The 24,056-nt window shown below is 35.9% G+C and overlaps 3 protein-coding genes across 4 annotated transcripts; 1 reads left to right on the top strand and 2 right to left on the bottom strand.

The window, feature by feature from the left end:
* The first annotated feature begins 1,801 nt into the window (after positions 1-1,801).
* Positions 1,802-19,145, top strand: LOC110870589 (dynamin-2A). Of its 2 annotated transcripts, XM_035974706.1 has the most exons (23): positions 1,802-1,820; positions 6,914-7,054; positions 7,137-7,298; positions 9,256-9,306; positions 10,250-10,370; positions 10,482-10,571; positions 10,657-10,718; positions 10,804-10,918; positions 11,000-11,342; positions 12,046-12,193; positions 13,168-13,269; positions 13,343-13,462; positions 13,840-13,923; positions 14,025-14,152; positions 14,430-14,514; positions 14,587-14,704; positions 15,784-15,860; positions 16,296-16,491; positions 16,584-16,735; positions 17,549-17,662; positions 17,738-17,805; positions 18,112-18,284; positions 18,682-19,145. In XM_035974706.1, the coding sequence occupies exons 3-23, from the start codon at positions 7,152-7,154 to the stop codon at positions 18,900-18,902; spliced, it is 2,715 nt and encodes a 904-aa protein (XP_035830599.1). In that variant the 5' UTR covers positions 1,802-1,820; positions 6,914-7,054; positions 7,137-7,151; the 3' UTR covers positions 18,903-19,145. The 2 variants fall into 2 exon arrangements, with proteins under 2 accessions (XP_035830599.1, XP_021975469.1); XM_022119777.2 differs by lacking the exon at positions 1,802-1,820 and having other exon boundaries at positions 6,846-7,054.
* Positions 1,812-5,267, bottom strand: LOC110870602 (translation initiation factor IF3-4, chloroplastic). Its single transcript, XM_022119789.2, has 3 exons — positions 4,398-5,267; positions 2,259-2,298; positions 1,812-2,165 (listed from the first exon to the last, which is right to left on the bottom strand). Exons 1-3 carry the CDS (start codon positions 4,505-4,507, stop codon positions 2,076-2,078), a joined length of 240 nt encoding a protein of 79 aa, XP_021975481.1. The 5' UTR covers positions 4,508-5,267; the 3' UTR covers positions 1,812-2,075.
* Positions 19,146-21,085: 1,940 nt separating the features above from the next.
* On the bottom strand, positions 21,086-22,613 carry LOC110870596 (F-box protein CPR1). The gene has a single exon (XM_022119783.2). It carries the CDS (start codon positions 22,577-22,579, stop codon positions 21,272-21,274), a length of 1,308 nt encoding a protein of 435 aa, XP_021975475.1. The 5' UTR covers positions 22,580-22,613; the 3' UTR covers positions 21,086-21,271.
* Positions 22,614-24,056: the final 1,443 nt, after the last annotated feature.

Below are 24,056 nucleotides of genomic sequence, written 5' to 3'. Positions count from 1 at the left end.
TCTCCAAAAAAGGGACATGACACTATAACTAAGATAATCTCTTAAAAAAACCTAAAGTGCGGAAATCATCAAAGGATACGTAAAAGAAGAGTCGGAACCAAATGATTCTATCTTGTCTATTGTTTCTTTTTAATATCTTAGTTTCTTTTTTTTAATTACTAAATATCTTTTTTTCTCAAAAATTTGGTTATATTAGACACTAGGTTATATACCCGTGAGCTTCACGGGTTATGGGTTGTGTTAAAAAAATTATATTTACAATTTTTTTTATATGACTTCTTATAAGTGGATAACCATTCATGTTTGGCAAACATTACCAACAAAAAAAATGTACCATAGATTGAATGCATTTCTATTAGTCCATTTGAAATCATATCAACATCATTAAACCTTCTTGCAAAATTTATTCTTAAATAAAGTTGTACTATCAGCTATTATACTTGTATTCATCACTTACACAATAAAATTAAAATGAGACCACAGCTCCAATTAACTATAACATATTATAAGTTTAAAGCCTAAATAATTCATATTTAAAGAGATATTTTTTTTTATTACTCACAAACAAAGAGAACCAGTACAGCAAGATACTATATGGCCAACGTTTACAACTTATAAAAAAACAAAGAAAAAACATATTGCGGGACTACTACAAGAACATCACACCATGCTTACACCTTTCTGCGCCTTCAAGAACACCAACATTTTCCGCCTGCAAGTTTTAGGACTTTTTAGCCTTAATTTTGTGAATTTCCATTTTTAGTTCTCCAAGAAAGATACCAGATATACCCCGCCCATATCTTTGGTCAACAATCTTATTCATATGGTCAAAGCCGCACCCACCCTTGTTACTTTATCATAATCTAAGTGTCGTGGATTTGAGCCACATTTATAATAGAACAAAAAGATTGTGTACAGTGCCTTGGTGCTCCAAAGTCAATCTTTACTGTTCCAGTAGTTCAAACTATGTTTTATCTCTAACAGGTAAAATAAAAAGACAGGTCGGATAGGTTAAACTGAAATGGGTCAAACGTCTCCCAGATATGTATTTTTAATGTATAAAACCTCCTTAATCATTTTATTCCATATATTATATTATTATTCAACATTGTAATCACACAAAAAATGTTTTGGGTGACCCATCCCCAATCAGACTAAAAAAGGTACATTTTTTGACATGCTACCCTACGCACTCGACAGACACACTTCGCAACCAATTTTTTTTGTGTATAATAAATTTGGTTTCTTTATAAAAAAAAACATATGCAAATGTTGAAGTTTATAAGTTTAATATAAAGCAAACATGAATTAAGTTTTTGAAGGCTATTCCTTGACCATCGTAGTTCTTTGCAAGGTATATAACCAATGATCGTGTACTTCTCAAAACCTCATCCCTACAACGCCACCCAAATTGCAAGTTTTCAAGCAACTCTTCAGCAGCTACAACCCAACTACTAAAACTAACCATGGGACCCGTTTCTTCTTCTAACATCATCCTAATCCTCTCCAAATTAGCAACCATCTACATAACCAGTGAGCTACATGAGGAACGATACAACTCAACGATTTCAAAACTTGACATGTGTATGCTCATAATAGCACGTAAATCTTAGCCTTTCGGTTTCAGCAATTTGGACAAAGTTACCCATGTTATCAAACTTTTGTGAGCTTCCTATTGATCGGCAAGATACCTGCAAATCTGATTAAAGGTTAGATGATAGTACCTTACTGTAGGACCAGGGTGAAATGTACCCGGGATAGGGTTCAATGATAATAAGATTAGATCCGATCTCCCCTGAAGATGTGATGACATCAACGATGTAAGATCCAGATCTCCTTTTTCATTTAGAATTTAACCAAACAATAATTTCAGCAAGACCAAAAACACCAAAATTCAGGACTACAACTTTTAAAGATAAACCGTGAAATATTTATAGCTTGTACATAATTTAAGAACAATGTCATAAACCCTAAGCAGCAAATACAATAATAAAAATACAATAATAATTTAAGACAATATAACCTACAAAAGGTATAGTTCAAAAGGATTAATAATAAAAATACAATAAAAAACGCTAATGCAAGTATTTGAATAATATGCATACAAGGTCAAGTTCAACATCTTCAGCCATCTGAATAGCAGCACTTTTAGATACTATACCGACCTATCAAACCAAGTGGATCAGTCCCACCAACAATCACATAAAAGTAGACATGAATTACCCGTGGAACAACAAAAATGGTAGCAGAAAACTCACCATATTTTGCTGATCATCTATCAGCCTCACTGTATTTGACCTAAATTATCCAATGGAAAAGATAGTACTTCATACTAATGCAAATAGAGTGCAAACTAAGTCTGCTTTACACACACTTTGGAAATAATATAACCCTGCTTAGGCCATGTGTAGTGGTAGAGCCCCATGGAGCCCCATAGTGGGGGGTTATGTAACAAGGGGCAATTGTGTAAGAAAGGGGGGTTATGGGGCTTTATATAACTTGAGTGTATAGTGGGGTTATATATGTAGGGGAAGGTTCATTTGAGAAGAAACTTTTATTGAGAAGAAAAAGAATAAAAGGGTATAATTGTAAAACATTAAATAGTTTTTTTCTCATCTCATTTATTATTATGTTTGACTAATTAATTAGTCATTAAGACTATAATCCTCCACACTAAATATTTTTGGCTACACACATCAAAAGTTATCCTACACATTTCGAAATTTATCCTACACATATTGAAATTTATCTTACACAACTCGTAATTTATCCTACACGCCTCGTATTTATCCTACACTATAAATGAAATTTTATTTTTATTTTTTGTGAAAAATATATATCTTAAAAATAAGTTACAAATTTAATATAGTTAGTTATTAAAGATGAAACTACCAATTAATGATGTATGTAAGTTTACTAATATACCCTTATAGTTACATTAAGTACAAATATTAAATGAAGTCTAATGAAACATTTCTATTGGTTGAAATTTCTTCTTTTTTCTTCTTACAAAGAATTTCTTCTCATTTGAACCCTCCACTATATATGTATGGGGCTTTATATGTATGTGTATGAGTGAGGAAGGAATGGTAACGCTGTAATATACATAGCGAGGAGGCAAAAAACTTACCCCATAGCGCCGGCCGTAACGGTGTAGTCGGGTGCTATGGGGCGCCATAGATGGCTCCAGCGTGATATGCAGCCCCACTACGGAGGGCCTTATAAACATACAATTTCTATAAGCAAAAGTACCAATTTTATGCTTATGCTCATGGGATGAGTTTCAAATTCAAATAAAACCCTTGGTTTTAAAAAGCGAGAAGCGCACCAAGGCGACAGGGTCGAAAACCAAGCATAAAGCGCAAAAGCGTGCCACTTTTGGTGAGCAAGGTGCAAAGTGCTTATGTATATTTTTTGTTATATGTATTTCATAGGTTTTTAGCATCCCCTATCTAAAATTTAGCTATAACTATGCTTTATTTATAAATTATAAATTATAACTTAATATATAAATTGCTTACATGTACAACCTAAAAAGCATATTGTACAACATCCTAGTGCATAAAAAATGCCATGTACATGAGGCGAGTGGCTAACCTGCGCCTTATGCCAAATTTTTGCCTGAAAATCGCGCCTCACCTGTGTGGCTGTGCTTTATGTACAACACTCGCCTTATGTCGCCTGAAGCGCAAGAACATGCGCCTAAGGTTACATTGCGCCTAGGCACGCTTATTATTATCAAATCTAATTTGGTTATTTGAGGATCATCATGTGGTTCAGATTCTATCACTCTAACTCAAATATACAAGCATAATTTCCCAAACATATAATACTGGAAATTGGTTGTAAACTGGCAGGACATCCTACAGTCATGGTGCCTATAGGCTTATGTACTCACACTCAGATTCTTCTGTTTTAGCACATAGTAATTTCTAAAGGATGATTAAAAATTGATTTACAACTTCACCAAAATTGATATCTACACTAAACTTACATAACTATTATTACCTATGCAGTTAATGCGATAAAATATCGGATATCGGTCAAGGACCGATATTTGAGATATAGGTTATCTCGGTGAGATATCAATAATTTTAATATAATGCAGAATTTATATATATATATATATATATATATATATATATATATATATATATATATAGCAATTTAACACCAATAATTCAGTGATATATCGGTTATATCGGTCAAATCTCGGTGATACATCGATTATATCCGTCAAATATTGGTGATGTATAACCGGTCAAATATCGGTCAATATTGCCGATAATATCTTTACCGATAGTCAGACCAATATTAACTGCATATATTATTACAACAGAAGGTGTTTTTTATGGTTGAATATGCACTAATAAGAAATGTCAAGAGTGTAACAGTACCTGATAGTGGAGAGATCTAGGGCTTGATCATCGTCATTCTCCTGAGACTGAGAGCGTCTGGAGTCTTCCAGACGTGAACTACTTCCTCCTCCATACCAGCACCTCGACATTTAATAATTAACACTTTTAAACAAAATAAATGCATCAAATCACCAAGTTCACAGAACAATTAGCCTTCGAATCAACCCCTAGTCATTATCAGACTCTTCTTTGGCGTCGGCACGAACAGAACCCTAGAAACCCAAAACCGTTGCCATCTGGTCTTGATTCCGTCTGCTACGATAGCTTATGCATCACTGTTGCCACCAAGGGTCACAGATTTTCAGGCATACAAAGTAGATCCGTTCATTAGAACCATCGCATTTCTCTCTCTCTCTCTTTCTCGTTCTCTCCCTTTTGGATTCCATCTCTATCTCTCAGATACTCTCTTTGCAGACATTTTGAAATTCAAAATTTGAATGGAATTGTGAGTCCAGTAATGTGGGGAGGAAGTAAAATATAAGGGGAGAAGCAACAACGTTGATTAGGGCTTCAATTTTCAGAGAAGTAAAAAAGATAAGGAAAAGCATCGGCAATGCGAAAGAGGAAATGGCAATGGGAAAGAGAAGATGAAGCAAGAAACCCTAAAAGTGATCTCACCGTTTGCTTGTTTGAAGAAATTGATGGGATTCAAAATTTGAATCTTTTGAGAGCCAAGTGACCGCTAATTTTACTTCATATAGGGGGTGTTTGGGTGGGTGTTTGGGATTCCTTCTCAAAATGACTTATTGAGTTATATGGAGCTAAAAGTCCTTTTTGAGAAGGAGAAGCTTAGCCAAACAATATTGAGAAGTTAGGAAGATGAGAAAGCTTAGCCAAACACAAGCATGAAAAGGACTTTTCAAGGTGGTTTTTTGTCTTCAAGAAGGAGAAAAGGAGAAGTCACAAATTGTGACCTTTGAGAAGGAGAAGTCCTTCTGAGAAGGAGAAGTGAAAAAGCTTAGCCAAACACCCCCTGGGTTAGCTTATTTTAGAGCAACTTATGACTTATTGACTTATAAAAGTTAATAAGTTATTTGTTGAGTGTTTGGGTTAGCTTATTTTGAAGGATTTTATGCTTTGAGAAGTCATTTTTGAGAAGTTAGAATTTCTAACTTCTCACTTTTGACTTATATAAGTTAATAAGTTAGTTTTGAGAAGGAATGCCAAACACCCACATAGATTCAATCAAGCTGGGAAGAATGCTGCTTAGCTTTGACCCTTCTTATTTAGGATATATGCATCCCTAGGTTGACACGTAGGATGAAGATAAAGGTGAAGGCTTGTATGATTGACAGCTAGGATAAGAAGTTTTGCTTTATTATATTAGAGATTGACGATATTCCGGTATTAAAAGTTCTTGTGTCCTTGAAAAAAGAAGAAAAACCTAAATACTAAAAATTATACTACGCTCCACTCATGTCAAATTTTAATCGATTTTATTGTTATATTGGGTCTATATTATTTATTATTTTAACAATTTATAAAACTTCAATTTTTATTAAATTACACAAAATAAGTGGACATGTGAAAAAAATGGCTCGGTCTATTCCTATCTAGAGTCACCACCGCAACAACATGTATACTTAGTTACACAACAAAAAAAGTGGAAATGTAAAAAGATGGCTCGGTCTGTTTTTACACCTCCTTTGGCTGTTTTGATATACTTAATTTATTTTCACACCCCATACATACTGCGCTTTTACCACTGGGTGCACCTATCTACACACCCATTTCACTATCTACACATCAAAAAAGGTGTTTTTTGTCCTTACATGCACACCCTGCAGTGTCGAACTGTGGCTACAACGCGGCGTTTTGGTCGGGTTAACCAGACAAAGACTGACGGGTGTCTGACGGGTCTGTTGACTGGACCAAAACGCCGAGCTTTGGCCGCGTTTTGGTCATGTCAACCAGACAAAAGACTGACACCCGGTCTGGTTGACAGGACCAAAACGCGGCCAAAGCTCGGCGTTTTGGTCCGGACAACAGACCCGTCAGACACCCGTCAGTCTTTGACTGATTAACCGGACCAAAACGCACGTTTTGGTCACAGTTCGACACTGCAGAGTGTGCATGTAAGGACAAAAAACACCTTTTAATGGTGACTATCTACACACTTGGTGTGTAGATAGTTTGGCCCTTACCAAAACACAATATATAGGTACGAGTCCAACAAGTTTGTGTATTTTGGCCGAAGAGCAATGGCGTGGAAAAACAATGCTAAACTTACGAGTTACAACTTACAACTACCAAGCAAATTATTATATATATCAATCCACATCGTGTTAATGCGCCAGTGTAGTTTTTGAAATTAGGATATTGACCACTTAAATTTATTTCTTTTTAATTGGCAAAGCCGCTGCAAAAGATTGCCTTATTTAAATTTAAATTACTAAAAAATGCAAGTTTTATCCATTTTGGAAAACAAGAACTTAAAATCACAGTGTTTGTTAAAACTTAAAAAAACCTAAATTGATAATTTTGTTTCCATTCAGGTGAGGGATCGCATCTATCACCTTCAATCTCTTACATAATCTCTCTGCAACCGACCGATTTGAATTTCAAAAACCTTTCAAATCTCACCTGAAACCTCACTCGATCCGTCATAATTCTGCATCAAAAACCTTGCGATTTCTGTATGTATTCTACCTCTACATTCTGTTTTTCAATTTGTTCTGATCTGTGATGTTATTGACTTCGATCTGTTGTCGGTTGTAGCGTGATTGATAAACAATGGAGGCGGTTGAAGAACTCGCGCAGCTTGCGGATTCGATGCGGCAGGCTGCGGCTCTTCTTAACGATGAAGATGTTGATGAAAACTCATCGAATTCTACTAAACGTTCTTCCACGTTTCTGAACGTTGTTGCGCTTGGAAATACAGTGAGTTGTGTTTATATGAGTTATTTGATTGCGTTCGATTAGTTGCTTGCTTGTGTTGATTGATTTAGTCGGTATACTGGTTGTTCAAGTTTGATGAATTTTAGGTTAATGTAATTGAGAGCTGTATTTGTCCAGTGATTACTGTTTATTGTATCAAATCTGTTGTTAGGAGATATTATTTGCAGTAGAAACAAATGTACTTGCTGCCACACTAGTTATTAGAGTATGGATTTGCATTATTCTTTAGTCGGTGGATCGGATCTCTCGACACGGTTGTTCATGTTTGATGAATTTTAGGTTAGTGTAATTGAGAACTGTATCCGTCCAGTGATTGCTATTGCTCGGTGTTTCAAATCTGTTGTTCCGAGATATTAGTTGCAGTAGACACAAATGTACTTGCCTCCACACTTGTATTGTAGTATGGATTTGCATTATTTTTTAGTCGATAGACCTCTTGCTACAGGTGTTCTTGTTTGATGACTTTTAGGTTAATATAATTGAGAGCTGTATTCGTCTAGTGATTACTGTTTAGTGTATGAATTTTGTTGTTAGGAGATATTAGTTGCAGTAGAAACAAATGTACTTGCCTTGACACTTGTTGTTACAGTATGCATTTGCATTATTCTTTAGTCGGTGGATCTCGGTGGTTTAAGTTTGATGATTTTTAGGTTAATGTAACTGAGAGCTGTATTCGTCCATTGCTTGCTGTTCGTTTTATCAAATCTGTTGTTCGGAGATATTAGTCGCAGTAGAAACAAATGTACCTGTTGCCACACTTGTTATATTACAATATGGATTTGCATTATTCATAGCTCAACATGTTAACTGATAGGGATCTTCTCTTTAACTAAGCATTGTGACAATCTGCCCTCCCTGCTAGCCGTTCCCTTGCTTTAGTATGTTTCTTCATAATGGCTTGTAAGTCTTGACGGATCTTGAATAACACCCGTTTTGATGGATCTTAAATATAACCCGTTTTGATGGATCTTGAATAACACTCGTTTATTTGTGCTGGAAGGTCTGAATTGAAGGATGAGAACCAAACCTTGTGTGCTTAGATGCTTTTGGGAATTCACAGAATAAAAAAAAAAACTAACTTTACAATCCCACTGCGGGGGAAGTTTATTCTGTAGCTTGTATGTTAAGTCTTGTGAACTGATGAGAGGTTTGCGAATTAAAGGTGTAGATCTGTTATATAATTGGACAGTATGCGTGCTTGTGTTGGTTGGTTTTTTTCCTTTGAAGGAGTTGCTGTTGGCGAAATGGGAATAAGGGAGGTAGTCTATGTGGTTTTACAGGACAAATAGAGGATGTGAGTTATTAGTGTCTGGATCCTTTCAGAATAGGTTGCTGTAAGTTCTTTGATGGCGTTAAATGTGCTGGGTTTTGGACTTTTGGTTGTGTTTTTAGTAAGCCTGATTATAATTTCTCTTCTGAAAATTGCAGGCCATGCTCTTGTTAGTTGTTACATGTACTTATGTTGTTACTGGCTGTTAAATGCTTGTATTATTTTATTACTGCACCTTCATGCTTCTCTCATAACAGGCATTGTTGTATCCCATATAACTTCAGGGCCTCTAAATTAGCATCATAGATGTATAGAAAACATTTATGTTATTTAATTATCATGTCATTTGGACGCAACAATACTTCTTTTTTTATGTTTCATAGAACATTACCCCCCATGTAAAATGTAGTTCTAGTGGTCTTTGATTATTAATTCAAAATTGCTTGCATTAGTTTTGACATCAAACCATAGCTTCTATGCACAATCCCATTTGCTGGCGGTTAAGTTTTATTTTCTGGTAATAGGTGCACTTATTTCTAGCAGCATCTTAGTTTTGTGCCCAAGTTATTTCATGGCTCAAAGGAGTTCTACTGTTTTGTTCTAGTGTGCCGTTTTCTTTGCTTTTTCCGCATGGTAGCTAGTTCTAATCATGGGCTACCAATGGTTCAGAGTGCAGGTAAATCAGCAGTGTTGAACAGTTTGATTGGACATCCTGCTTTGGTACGAGCATCATTTCTTTATACTATTTCACTCTTCAATCTAGACCTCAGTATTCAGCTTATAATTAGCAAGTTTATTACGATATATCAACACAAGTCAAAATATGTTAAAGAATATATCAATCATCTGTACACCAATTAGAAATTGCCTATGCAGTCAATCTCGGCGATATATCGGTGATATCTCACTGATATATCGGTTATCGGACCTTGGCTGGCATATCGGTTTGAAAAATCGGTAATAATATCGGTGATATTTACCGATATATCGCCGATATTTTGTATTTCTGATATCGGTCATCTCACCGATAATATCGACAGGCCCAACTATAGTCACATAATTCGCTGGTGATAGAGAATTCAATCGTGATAGAGAAGAAATGGTGGCTAATCGAAGTTGTTGAATCGAAGCTTACCTGCTGATTGAACCTTACCTTCCCTGCTGAATCGTAGAATGAAAGAAGATATGTCTGTCGGCTGTTTGTTTTTAGGTTTAGAAGATGGAGGAGGGAACAGAGAAGGAGATAGACAAGAAGACGGCGGCTGCTTTAGTTTAGGGTTTTTTTTAGTTTACCGGTGACGGTAGTAGGGTTATAAAAATCAACTCCTTTTTCTTGTTTACACACCTTTACTTTTAACTGAATTACAATTTTATCCTCCAGTTATATATTTATTAAAATTAACCCTAGACTTTTACAAGTTAGTACATAAAAATGTTGTATACATATATTATATAGGTTCTATATATAAATATATTATATTATAAATTACCGATATCCCACCGCGATAATCGATATCTCAAATATCGGTCCTTGACCGATATCCGATATTTTTCCGCATTAACTGCATAGGAAATTGCACACTACACCACAGAGGTAGTCACGGCATTCTTATATTTTTCATGACGTGGTGTGTCTGAGCTTAATTTGCCTTAACTCAAACAGCCTACTGGTGAAGGTGGTGCAACTCGTGCACCAATATGCATCGACTTACAGAGGGACGAAAATTTAAGCAGCAAATCAATTGTACTGCAGATTGATAGTAAATCCCAACCCGTGTCTGCAAGTGAGTCCTCATCTCATACATATGACCAATTAACATACGTAGACACATATAGCAGATAGGTTAAATACCAAGTGTTAGTTTAATTGGAATGCCCTTTTTGTCCAACCACAGGTGCTCTGCGTCACTCATTACAGGACAGGCTTAGTAAAATTTCAAGCAAAAGTCGTGATGAAATATATTTAAAGCTTAAAACAAGTACAGGTGAGTTTGTAATTTGTATATATCCAGATCCTAGAGGAATTGCATTTGAAGAATTGGTTCTCTAACTTAAGCATATGTTTTACAGCTCCTCCTTTGAAACTAATTGATCTGCCTGGAGTTGACAAGGGAAATCTTGATGGCTCTTTAGTGAGTGACTGAAATTGGTTGTTCTGGTTACATCATTTGACTAATAATAACTTACAACATCTGTAACCTGATATTATACTTGCAGAGTGAGTATGCTCAGCATAATGATGCCGTTCTGCTGGTTGTAATATCTGCTGCTCAGGCACCCGAAGTTGCCTCTGCAAAAGCCCTCAGAATAGCAAAGGAATATGATGGAGAATGTAGGGTTTTGGAATTAATATTATTTTATTCTCAGCTGCTTATAATATTCAAGTTGAAATTTTGTTGTTTGCTTAATGTAGCAACAAGAACCATTGGTGTCATCAGTAAAACAGATCAAGCCTCTTCAGATCCCAGAATTCTTGCTGCTGTTCAGGCACTTCTTTTGGGTCAAGGACCGCGAACTGCAGCAGATATCCCATGGGTTGCTCTGATTGGGCAATCTGTTTCCATTGCTTCAGCACAGTCGGGAAACATGGGATCTGATAACTCACTAGAAACTGCTTGGCGAGCTGAGAGTGAGAGTTTAAAATCTATGTTGACGGGAGCCCCTCAGAACAAGCTTGGTAGATTAGCCTTGGTGGAGACCCTCGCTCAACAAATTCGTAGCCGAATGAAAATTAGGCTTCCAAGTCTTTTATCGGGGTATGATTGGTTATATGACTTTTTGATGTGAAACATTTTTCTACAAAACATACTGCAAAGATGTACATTAGCGTGCTTCTATTTGCTATATTATGATTTACAAGATGCCTTCGTGTGTGTTAGTTATGCATAATATGTATATATCTTTGCAGTAGCTCCAATGCCTAAAACATACTTTACCTCTTTGCTATCTTTGTTCTCTGAATTTGAAAACAACATAATACTTGTTTTACATGTTTCTAGTTAATGGTCTTTACTTGTATTAGATTATTTGCAATCCATTTTATCAGTTTGATGAATGAGAGAGTAGCAAATATATAATCAATAATCATTAAAATGAAATATTCTACTTTAGTCTTCTATCTTATACATTATCTTGTATTTTCTTCCCAGCATAATGGGGGAGGTTTGCTTGAAATTCTGTATAAAACCTTTTCTGTGAAGTATTGAAGCCCCCAGTTGTGTACAAAGTCTACTACTTCTTTCAACGAAGTTGTAGATGATTCTTGTCACTATATCTTTTTGACATTTCAAGCAGGCTTTACTTAACATTCTTTAATAATCTTGTGTTATCATTGTTGTTTTTACGCGTTTCATGGATAATTGTATGACACAGCCACACTAGCAAATGTTCCGTTATATGGTTATGTCCTGTTTATTATGATGTTAATTTCATTTGTTACTGTTACTATTTTTCATGCAGGCTTCAGGGTAAGTCGCAAATTGTACAAGATGAATTAGTTAGGCTTGGGGAATCAATGGTCACCAGTTCCGAAGGTACAAGAGCTTTGGCTTTGGAGCTTTGCCGCGAATTTGAGGACAAATTTCTTCAGCATATTATGACTGGGGAGGTGAGAACACCGAGTGAACTATTACTTATGTATATTTGAATGTCCTGCTGTCCTAGTATACAACACCTGCGTATAAAAGAGTTCTGTGTAGCGGGTATTGAATGCAACTTTGACTTGTGGATCATATGTCCATATCAAGTTCACACAAGAGTCTGACTAGAGCCAAGCCTGTAGCAAGTTTGATTTAGGAATGTGATACCATTGGAACTACGTTATAGAGATTGTTAGTTTCTAAAAAATGGCTGTGGCAAGGTCTATTAAGAAATGACATGATATGTACAGGTACCCACCATCCAAGTTTCATATCTTCAACCTTTCGGCGACGCATATCAACAAATCTTGCTGTTTCTGTTAGGACGTTTCTTGTTTCTGTTTTTCATTATGAAGTTTGTATTGCTCTCTGTTCTTTATCTTGTTCTGGGATTCTAGACATCATAGTTTAGCTTGTTTCCGTTAACTCTAGTTTAGCAGCAGGTATATATTGTTAATGTATCTAAAAACTTCCTTCAACTACTTGATCGTTTATCAGGAGACAAACACCCAACTTCACCTTTCGCAAAACACAAGATAACCAATACGATGGACAGTTTTTCGAACATTGGTGATTGTGTACATTGGAATACTAAGCAGTAAGCACATGTAGATCCTTATGAGAATCACTTCATAGAATTTGTTCTCTGAAATGGGATTCATAAACCACCATCTAATCTAACATATAGTCTAGTGAAGTAAACATGGTTCATGAAGAAGTCAATAAGGAGTTCCATTAAAGTAGACATGGTTCAGTGAAGTAGATAGATATTACTCTGTTTTTGGATTCCATGGAAAAACACCTACATCAAATAAAAACAATGGAATAAATGGAATTGGCTCCCCGATGGAATGATGCATCTTATTTCATAGTCATACTGAAATGTAAACATAGTTTTTAATACATTTATGTTTTATCTACTTGCATGCATTTTTTTTTTCAGGGTAGTGGCTGGAAAGTTGTTGCCAGTTTTGAGGGTAATTTTCCTAATAGGATCAAACAGCTTCCGCTTGACAGACATTTTGACCTACAAAACGTGAAAAGGGTATGATTTTCTCTAATTTGGGCCCTTTCAAGTTATTTTTGCTACTCTATAGTGACTGTGGAATTGGCATCAGATTGTTTTAGAAGCCGATGGTTATCAACCATACCTTATATCTCCAGAGAAAGGGTTGCGGTCTTTAATAAAAGGTGTATTGGAGCTGGCAAAGGAGCCATCACGTCTCTGTGTTGATGAGGTAAAATGCACATAACTTTGCTGCCTTTTTAACCGTTAATGTATGCTAACTCATAAGTTGTTTCACAATTTTTTGTTTTGTTCCTTATATTCGTTTGATTGATTATTCCATTTATTTTCTTACATATTTACCTATCGCTTTGTGTTGCATTACATATGCATTCTGTTACCTGTTGATGCCATTAGTTATGTAGGATTCCGTTGATTTCATAATGTGCATGCAATATACTGCTAAAATAAAGTTGTTAATATCTCAATCTAAGCATGTGATTCTATCTTGCATTTTTTTGACAGTTTGTGTAAATACTGGAAGACATCACTTGTTTTTTTTAAGATTTGCAAAAACTAGAATTTTGTGATTAGTTATTATGAATACAGGTTCATCGTGTACTTGCTGACATAGTTTCAGCAGCAGCTAATGCTACACCAGGACTGGGCAGATATCCACCATTTAAGCGGGAGGTACTTGTATAAAATATTTTCAACATAAAAAAACCTTCGCATCTCACATCTTCTTGCTTTGAATGCTATATTTAACGTATGTTCTATTGTATTAACTATAGGTAGTGGCAATTGCCACTGCTGCTTTGGAGGGGTTTAAAAATGATGCAAAGACCATGGTAACTGCACTTGTTGATATGGAGCGAGTGTTTGTTCCGCCGCAACATTTCATTCGTTTGGTACAGAGAAGGTATGCCCTATCTTAACATATTGTTTAACTGATGATAATATAACTCTGTGTATTTCTTCCGTATTGTTTGTTGTCTTACAATGCAATAATGGATTTAGTAATGTTTGGTAGACTGTATTGGGTTAGGTTATGGCTATTATGTGCTAGTTTTATGTCTTATTTTGCTTTCCTTATACTTTCAGTTCTTGAAATCTTATGGATTTACGATGGTTTTTTGTTTAGATTTATCACGAAGATCATTTTTTGGTTTCTTTTTTTCTTTATATTCTTGCATCAGGATGGAAAGGCAGAGACGAGAAGAAGAGATTAAAACCAAATCTTCCAAGAAGGCTGTTGATGCAGAGCAATCCTTGTTGAATAGGGTAAATAGTGCTTGTCATAGCTACTGCTTTATACACAAATCTCTTGATGATTTTATTTATTTATTTATTTAGGCAGCTAGTCCTCAACCAGGTGGGAATTTAAAATCCATGAAGGATACAAAGCAAGATAAGAATGGACAAGCGGAACCTACTTTAAAGACTGCAGGACCTGAGGGGGAGATAACAGCAGGTTTACACTTTGACATTTATAGGGCAATATAGATTGTCAGCAATGCTTTTTTCCATTTGATTTGGTGTCTTTGTTTAGGTTTGTTTTGTTCTCTTATTTAGGCCTGATGTATATAAATTAAGGTGATTACCCCACAATGTAAATACTCTAGTAATTTCCCAGACACAATCACATCCATGCAGTTAATATCGGTTAACGGTCCCCATGTAAATATATAACATATCGGTGTCAAATATTGGTCAAAATATTATCGGCGATATTGACCGATATATCACCGATTTTCCCTATATCAGTACTTTTCTTCTTAGTTCTACCATTCGTCTTTCTTCTTATTGCTGCTATTAGTGTTTTAAGTGTTAATTGTTAGTGTTAAATGTTTGTTTCAAGTCTTAATCAATTCTTACTTGCTACAATTGTTAGTGTTTTGCAAGTTGCAAAAGGTTAATCTGTTAATGGTAGGAGGGTATACTGAATTGTTAGTGTTAAATTGCTATATATATAAATTCTACATGATATTAAATTACCTATATCCCACCACGATGACCTATATCTCAAATATCGGTCCTTGACCGATATCTGATATTTTACCGCATTAACTGCATAGAATCACATGCTCTCTTCAATTCTGTATTGGTCAAATGAGGATAAGACAGATTTGTGTATCTCTTATCTTATTGTGGTTTAATACATATAACATCTTGTGTTGTGTGGTTTACCCGTTTAGGCCAAACTTTTCTTTAGTATCGTGGATATCCATGTTTGCAAGCAGTTAAACTCAACTTGAAATGAATCATTTACTTTGGCCATCATGACTAGTAGCATTTGTTAGTGTAATATATTTTCTCATAGTGCTGTTAAGTACAAGTTTATCATTTAAATTGGTCTTTTAATCATTTTGTAATATGTGTGCAAACCTCATGATGTGTACATTGTACAAAAGTAAAATGATTTCTAACATGCCAATGCATGTTCTAGCTTATGTTTATTCTATGGATACAAATGATTGTGCATTATGCATACTGATCTAATTGCTTATAAGGATGTGTGATGCATTGATAACTTTTATTCTCTTCAAGCAGGATTCTTGTTGAAGAAAAGTGCAAAAGCTAATGGGTGGAGTAGGAGATGGTTTGTTTTAAATGAGAAAACTGGGAAGGTTAGTAGCATAACATGGTTTGAATTTTAATATACTTCAAAGCAGCGTCTATATATTGTTGAACATTCTAGTGCGCTTAAATTCTCTTTTGTATAGTAATTTTGGTACAAACCGTTGTGTTGTTTAATGTTTATACTAAATGATTGATTAACAGGTGTTATAGATCCTAAAGTTTTATGATCTGCCGGTTAAGCATTATAACTTTACTCTGTGGTAAAATAGAGTTGTATTTTCGATTGTCTCATAAATCGTACTATGCGTCTCTGGTAATGTGAATGTAAAGTGGATCAATATGTATTGTAAATCATGTTTTTTTTATCTGGATCTTGGTGACGTACATTCTTTCTTATTAGACCATTCTTAAATATGTTGGTTTAATGTCTCTTTAAAAATGCTTTCTATTTCATGGCGTCATACAAGTTCTTTTTTTTGCAGCTTGGATACACTAAAAAACAAGAAGAGAGAAATTTCCGTGGTGTTATCACTTTGGAAGAATGTGCTGTAGAAGAAGTTGAAGAGGACGAACCCCCGTCGAAAAGCTCAAAGGATAAGAAGTCAAAGGTAGAAGAAAAGCCACCTAGTTTGGTCTTCAAGATAACAAGCAAGGTTGCATACAAGACTGTGTTAAAAGGTTGGTGTTCATGTTTATTACATGTAGTGTAATCATGTTATCTCCTCTAAGATGCATGCCAATGCAGACCTAAAGTTTAAGTGGTTATACAGCTCATAGCGCTGTCGTGTTAAAGGCTGAGAGTGCTGTAGATAAGGCGGAGTGGTTAAACAAAATAAGAGCTGTAATGGGTGTCAAAGGGGATGAAGTCAAATTGAAGCCAGATGGTCCTCCCATTCGACATACGCATTCAGACGGTTCTCTTGTGAGTTGTTGACTTTTATCTCTTATCATACTGTGCTTATAGTAAAAGTGCCTGATGATACTGGCAATAAATTCAAAAGGCTAGATTTACCATTTGCTTTTTATCACATTGGTTTAAAAAAAATCAACGGGTCAAATTAACGTTCAGCTAAAAGAGTAATAGGTCAAATGTGTTGAGATCCAATCAAGGTTTATTTTTATTGCACAACCCTGTAAATCACTTTATTAAGAAAGTGGATTATTATTGTAACAATGATTTTTTTGTAATCGTAATTAAGTACCTGGACATGATTGAAGTTTATGATTCTCAATGATCGTTCTCTATTCATTAAATCAAATATATATACAAGACACAATGAGATAAACTAGGTTAGAGATAGTTATTCTAAATACAAGATATACTAAGTATCTATTCTAATATATATATTTATACACACACACACGTTAGTGATGATAAATTCTAAAGAAATTAATTTCCGGGAAATTATATGTATGTCAAATATTATAATTTTACTAATATTTATAACAAAATACGTGATTATCAATACAAATAAAAAATAGATACATGTTCAAATACAAAAGTATTTCAAAAATTGATATTCATTCATTACTATTATAGACATAAAAATTATGTTTGATTTTTTTTTTAAGTCACACTCGTCCCGAGTTGAATGAATAAATCCGATTCTGGGCAAGGTTGACCTTGTAGCAAGTACTCGGCGAGTACTCGGCCTTCTAGACCTTGTTTTACAGCATTGGTCTTAGGTATTAAGTCTTTGCTGCTAGTCTTTAGCTGATTGGTTGCAAATGTTAGGATACAATGGCCAGAAAACCAGTAGATCCAGAGGAAGAACTTCGTTGGATGGCTCAAGAAGTACGTGGTTATGTTGAAGCAGTTCTCAACAGCCTTGCAGCCAATGTCCCAAAGGTCTGTTTATTTTATCCTTTCAAAACCCATTCCTATGTTTATGTTTTTCTTAACTTTTTTTTTCTGGTTATGCAGGCAGTTGTTCTTTGCCAAGTAGAAAAGGCTAAAGAAGATATGCTCAATAAACTCTACAGTTCTGTAAGGTTAGCTGCTATATCTCATCCTCATTGTCTTGTAGATTATTTGTAGAGAATTTAGCAGTGGCAGGATTGTATTTATTATAATTACAAAAAAAAAAAAAAAGAAAATAAGAAATAATGTATTTATTATCGTAATCATAATATACATCCTTGAATAAAACGGTTTAGGAGGTTGTGGTTATCAATTATTGACTTTGAGTGACTTCAAACCTTTTTTGAGGTAAATGCAGATCGAAACTGACCCATTTATAAGGAAATTGGTCGGTAATTGACCCACCTGGTGCTAATTTTGATTGTTTTGGTAAACAGTTCCCAAAGTACAGCGAGGATAGAGGAGCTGCTTCAAGAGGACGGTAACGTAAAGCGAAAAAGAGAGAAAATACAGAAGCAATCCTCCCTGCTCTCTAAACTCACCCGGCAACTCAGCATTCATGATAATCGAGCAGCTGCTGCTTCAGGCATGTCAAATGATAGTCCTGCAGGTAATGATTGTGTATAATTTTCAGCTTCTCTCTTCATCCAAGTAGAGGGCAAAATAAGCCCGGTCAAACAGGTCTGACCGACTGGTGGACCCAATACGATTTCTGTGCAAACTTTAATTAAAAGTAATTAGCGCGTTGATCACAAAGTTATATTGTTTTGGTAGAGACCAAATTTTTTGAATAAATGATTTAAGAGATTTGCACTATAAATATGCATTACTGAGCTGAGAGCTTCAACCCATTTGACGCGTTTACTTTCATGGTTTTTTGTTTGAGCTGTTAGAGATAAAATAAAATATACCCTCAATCAACCCATTTGTAAGTAAACGGGTTGAAATTGCCTAGATTCTTCATTCTTCATAATCAAACAGTTAATTTATTACCATGACATCAACAGAAAGTCCAAGAAGTGGTGGTGGTGACTGGAGATCTGCTTTTGATTCTGCTGCCAATGGCCCTACAAATCTTGACTCTAGATTTGGATCCAATGGTCATAGCCGCAGGAACAGTGACCCTTCTGAGAACGACGATGGCCCAGGGTCCAGATCAAAATCCGCCGGCCGCCGCACGCCTAACCGATTGCCGCCAGCTCCACCAGGTTCAGGTTACAGGTTTTAGATGCTAGTAGTTAAGGAGAAGTTGGAATTGCTGATGTATTCTTCTTGGGATGACCATATCCCTGATCTGCATATTTTGCACTTTCTTGAAAAAAATTTATGGTGTGTTTTGTACAGACATTCATTGTAGATAGACAATGCACTTTGGTAGATTGGTGGTGTTTTTGAAGTTTATTATTATTTTTTTAAATTCTGGAGAATGTAAGTTCCAGTGATGCTTTATAAGGTTGGTTGGTTTCGTCAATTATACTAATTGAGGTAACTAACAGACTAATCTAGCCATAATAACCAACTATGCACATGAGTAACTAGCACCTATGTTGTCATACTAGTGTATAGACAGACTATCTGTAATGCCCCGAATTCCAGCAATATGTCAACGGTTTCGAGTTAAAATTTTAAATGAAAAAAAAAAATGGTGTTTCATATCTTTGTCATCAAGATAAAAAAAAAAAAAGGGTAGTTGCACGGTACCCCCGACCGCGGAAGTGGATAACCACTTCCCAAGCTAGCGGCCCGACGCTTAGCGGTTAATACCTTGCCAACCCTAGGGGTTCGAAGGGCCTGTGGTTGCCAGGTTTCGAACCTGATACCTCAAGGATCCTAGAGTTGGTTTAAAGCGGGTGTCGGTGGCCACTGAGTCAAGACCCAGTGGTTAATTCTGGTGGTGGTGTCCATCATCAACTCAAAATTTGTCTACAGTAACTTTCGTGATTTGAATACTAGCCACATTAGATGTTTCTTGAATGAATTTCTGCTGCAAAATATGGCCTAAAGGATGAGCACAGTCACCAGGTTCACTACGGTTGTGCGACCATATCCAGTGTGTTCTTGAAACTCGGTTTCTCTCAGTCTCACTGAACACATACAAGGTACGCTACTCTCTTTGAATTCACGAAATAATAAGATTGTTAGTTGGGTTTCGGTTACACAACGAACCCGTGTATCGTGCCTAAACCTGGCTAGAGTTGTAACGATTGAGGTGATGATCATCATCCTCATGATGGTGATCATTCTATCGTGCGGCGACCAAGACACGAGCCTAGTTGGGTTATAACTGAATCGTGTGGGAATTGAATTGGTAGATAGAGTGTATGCATGGGGTAGTGCTTGGTAACCATAACTAAGCGATGGGTTTTATTAGGGTGTTATGGATATGGGTGAATGAGGATACCAGATTAAGATTTAACGAGTAGGTTATGGTTTGGGTGGTTGACGATAATTCGATAGGGTTGGTTGCTTGAGAAGATGATGATGAACCGTTGGTTTGTGGTAGCACAATGGTGACTGGTGTGATGTATAGTGAAGCATGATCATATGGTGTATGCTTTGCATGAAACCATATTAAATTCATTGTGGGGGATACGTAGAGTATGGTTTTAATTGCATGATAATGTTGGGTGCATCATGCATACTAAAATATGAATGGGAAATAAATGGGTGATGTGCATTTGTATCATGGGAATCATGGCACGTGCATGTGTAAGAAATTTCATGGAAGTAGTTTTGCAAAATTAGTAAATGTGAAAACTAGTATTTTCAGGTTATTATCGTTAACTTTCTCACTTAAATCTTTATGTTTTTGCTAGCACATACGCACATGCATTCACATTACACGTGTGGGTTATAACACGTGAACTAACATAAATAGTGGGACTAGTTTCATTATACGCTTGAAGCTAAATGCTAACTTTTTGTGCAACATTATAAAGTATATAATTAACGGAAACCTTCACAAATTCGGAATCACCTATATACACCTCCATAAATTCGGACAACACCTAAACTCTTCACAAATTCAGAATACCCCTAATCCCGCACACAAATTCGGAATCCCTAAACCTAAACACTTAAATTCAAAACTCATAACACAACCCAAACTCGGACCCTTTATCTTGTTATCTAAATTAGGAACACTTGAAGTTGCGTATATATAAAGATATCATGCAAACCCTAATTGCATTATTCAAACCTGCATCTCTATGGCGATTCTTCTCAGGCTTTCAAACTCCCTTGTTCTTTCAAGCTTTCACAATCGCTTCTGGTATTATATCAATCTTGTTATAGTTTTCTTTAACTGTATTCGCTTGTATGTTTACATGAAAACATGGATCGTGAATGCTAGGGTTTGTGTAGATAACAAGTTTTGATTGTTCATGCTGGTGGTAGTTTTTGAAACTAAGAAGTACAAGCAAGGGTATAATAGTCATCTTCAAACGTACAACATTATACACAACATGTACAACACAAATGGGGAAAAACATGTGTATGTATGACTAACAACTACAATAACTAACATCATCTCAAGTAAATCAGTAACAGGAATTGGCTACTTATCTGCCCTCAAGCAGCATCACATACATATTCACATCAAAGATCGAAAAATAGGAGGCTTTCCATGTAATTAACATCGACTGCAGACCGGTTTAAAGCGATTCCAAGATCATGAACTTCAGTTTCGAGGGTTTCAAGATCAAACGACACAAGCTTCTTCTCCAAATTAGCAAATAAAAACTTCCCACTTGTCGTAAACCCTAATGTCGCCCACACACCTCTGTTACACTGAATCGTGTACGCTTTCATCCAACCTCCGTTAAACTCATCCATCTTCCACAACACCAAGATATCATTCTGACCACCAAAAAACTTGGAGTAAACCGAATATAACGAACCCGACGACGATCCCTTCACCGCCAAAAGCGAAAACGGAAAATCAACCGACGGCTGTTCAATCTCCCTAAACCTCCCATCATCAAGATCATACGACAAGATATAATTCTCCATCGGATCATCCGTAACACTCTTGAAACCCATCCAATAAAACACTCCATCGTTAAACGTCGCCACACTCTGAATCATAACAGGAGGAACTTCCGCACTAACAACCTTCCACGAATCCGTTCTCAAGCTATAAATCTCAACCAATGGCACGACATCCACAAACGGAAAGCTACAACTTCCCGAAAAATAAACCAATCTAACAACCTTATAATCATTACTAGACTCATGAAACGCAAACCCTAACCGAGAAACGACCCCCCTAAACTCATGGTCAGAGAACCGGGAAACAGGAAGCTTTTTACAAGCCCTAACTGATGGATTCCAAATATACACATCATTCCCTAAGGTATACTCCAAACCAGGAGCTAAACACAACAATCCGTTAGAGGAACCGATGAAATTCAACGAGTATTTACGATTAGGGCTAAGATGAAAGGGGGCTTGAACAGTGTGTATCAATTGAAACGTTTTATCACAAACTACGTGACAGATATTGGTGTTGCCAATGAGAATGTATTGATTATTATGATTATTATTGTATGAATTGAAATGTGAAGTGGAGAAATTAGGGTTTCTGATGAGAACGTACCATTGTTTGCAAACGGAGGTGCATCGGATTAGGGTTTTGACCGGTAGGCGTAAGAATATGTCGATTATGAGCTCCGGTGGTAAGTGGTTGCTGGAAGTTGGATCATCTGCCATAATTATTTGGAACTGCTTTTTTTGGTTGTACCAACAATTGGCCGGCTCTTCTGCTAAAACTGACTGCCAGGTCCCAGGTAGTTTCACGTTTTTATAAGCCAAAGGGGTGTGGTATGTCGCCCCGGGCCAACTTAGCCTTGTTAGCGCTCCATAGCGCCCCACCCCATTCTCTGCGTGCCAAAGGAGGGGTGTCATTGAAGACTCGCCAGCCCAGTAACGAGCACTTTAGCGCGTGGTTCGACAAACTTTAAATATCTAATATATATACACATATATTCACAAACCAATCACAAACTCAAACACAATTCTATCCAATCATTTTTAAAATGTCATCCCACTTTTCATCTGATTAGTCCAGCTCTTCATCTGACGGTATTGCCGACAATATGCTTATCACAGTGACGTGGGAGGCGAGTAATTATTTGCGAGAAAAAGCTCACTCGTCTACAACGCGTACCAGACAAGCGCCTCTTGGAGGACGCATGCATAACGTTTTGTGGAGAAAGTTATGATAAAGGTAACCAACCAACGAACCCACTACTCACATACGCTCAAAAAGAAGTTATCCGAACGAGGATACATGACAGGGACACACACCATTACCTTCGAGCTGATCTGACCATGCACCTATGGTTTTATCGTGAACAAGGAGGAGACGACGAGTGATGTATTTTTCTAAGCATTTGTATTTTTCTAGTGACATTGTATTTTTTTTTTATTTAAATGTTAAGTTTTATATTTTCCTTGTTATTTAAATTTAAATTAATATATCAAAATTAAATAATATTTAAATTTAAATAAAAAATATAATTAGGTAATAATGGTGAGGGCTTTAAACCATTGCATGCAAGTTAAAAAAAGAGACTTTAAAGCCCCATATGTGACATGGCGCTGATGTGGATATGACGTGGCGTAATAAAGCCCCTAGGGGCTTTAACCACACTTCCTAGCCTAACTATACTAAAACAAAACAATCATATGCCAGATGGCATAAACTTAATCTATTATTGTCATGTGACAATCACTTATTCCACGTCTCTTTAGTTTACGGGGAAAACTGTTTTGTTTTAATTTATTTCTTCATCTTAATGATCTTTTTAATTACTTAATGATATTACTGTGTCTTTAGATTAATATATTGTTTGAAAGATATATGCAAGATATGATATTGATGAAAAGACTTATAATTACAATTGAATATACTAATTAATTAATCCCCTTATGAAAAGATGTGATTTGTTAATATTCTACTTATAGTTTAATAAAGAGTAAATTACAAGTTTTGTCCTTTATGTTTGTCCCAAATTTCAGGCGTTGTCCTTTACCTTTAAAATTGATGAGTTTTGTACTTAATGTTTCAAAATCCTGCACGTTATGTCCTTTAGGGCAAACCCAATTAATTTTTTCTGTTAAAAAGGTCATGTGCAAGGCACATGAGGCTATTTTTGACATTTTACCCTATTATTTAAAAAAAATATCTTAAAAGAAAAAATAAAAATAATATATATTAAAAAATATCTTAATAATATATATCAACTCTCTTTAAAGCTCAGCATCAGCACTCCACTGTCTTCTCTCTCTACAACATCTAACTATCTCCCCCTCTCTCTACCACTTCCACCACCTCCTTCCACCACCACCACCTTCTTCCACTGCCACCTCCAAGTCCTCC

Source organism: Helianthus annuus, chromosome 6, assembly GCF_002127325.2.
Source record: "Helianthus annuus cultivar XRQ/B chromosome 6, HanXRQr2.0-SUNRISE, whole genome shotgun sequence".
NCBI classification, from domain to species: Eukaryota; Viridiplantae; Streptophyta; class Magnoliopsida; order Asterales; family Asteraceae; genus Helianthus; species Helianthus annuus.
The sequence above is the reverse complement of the archived record's forward strand: the minus strand, read 5'-3'. Positions and strand labels throughout refer to the sequence as shown.

Coding starts and splice junctions, on each gene's coding strand:
- LOC110870602 (XM_022119789.2), bottom strand. CDS start 4,507: ATGTCGAGGTGCTGGTATGGAGGAGGAAGTAGTTCACGTCTGGAAGAC. Junction 2,299..4,397: donor CTAGATCTCTCCACTATCAG/GTACTGTTACAC, acceptor TGGATAATTTAG/GTCAAATACAGTGAGGCTGA. Junction 2,166..2,258: donor TAGATGATCAGCAAAATATG/GTGAGTTTTCTG, acceptor TTGGTTTGATAG/GTCGGTATAGTATCTAAAAG.
- LOC110870589 (XM_035974706.1), top strand. CDS start 7,152: ATGGAGGCGGTTGAAGAACTCGCGCAGCTTGCGGATTCGATGCGGCAG. Junction 17,663..17,737: donor TTGCAGCCAATGTCCCAAAG/GTCTGTTTATTT, acceptor CTGGTTATGCAG/GCAGTTGTTCTTTGCCAAGT. Junction 18,285..18,681: donor GTCAAATGATAGTCCTGCAG/GTAATGATTGTG, acceptor TGACATCAACAG/AAAGTCCAAGAAGTGGTGGT.
- LOC110870596 (XM_022119783.2), bottom strand. CDS start 22,579: ATGACACCCCTCCTTTGGCACGCAGAGAATGGGGTGGGGCGCTATGGA.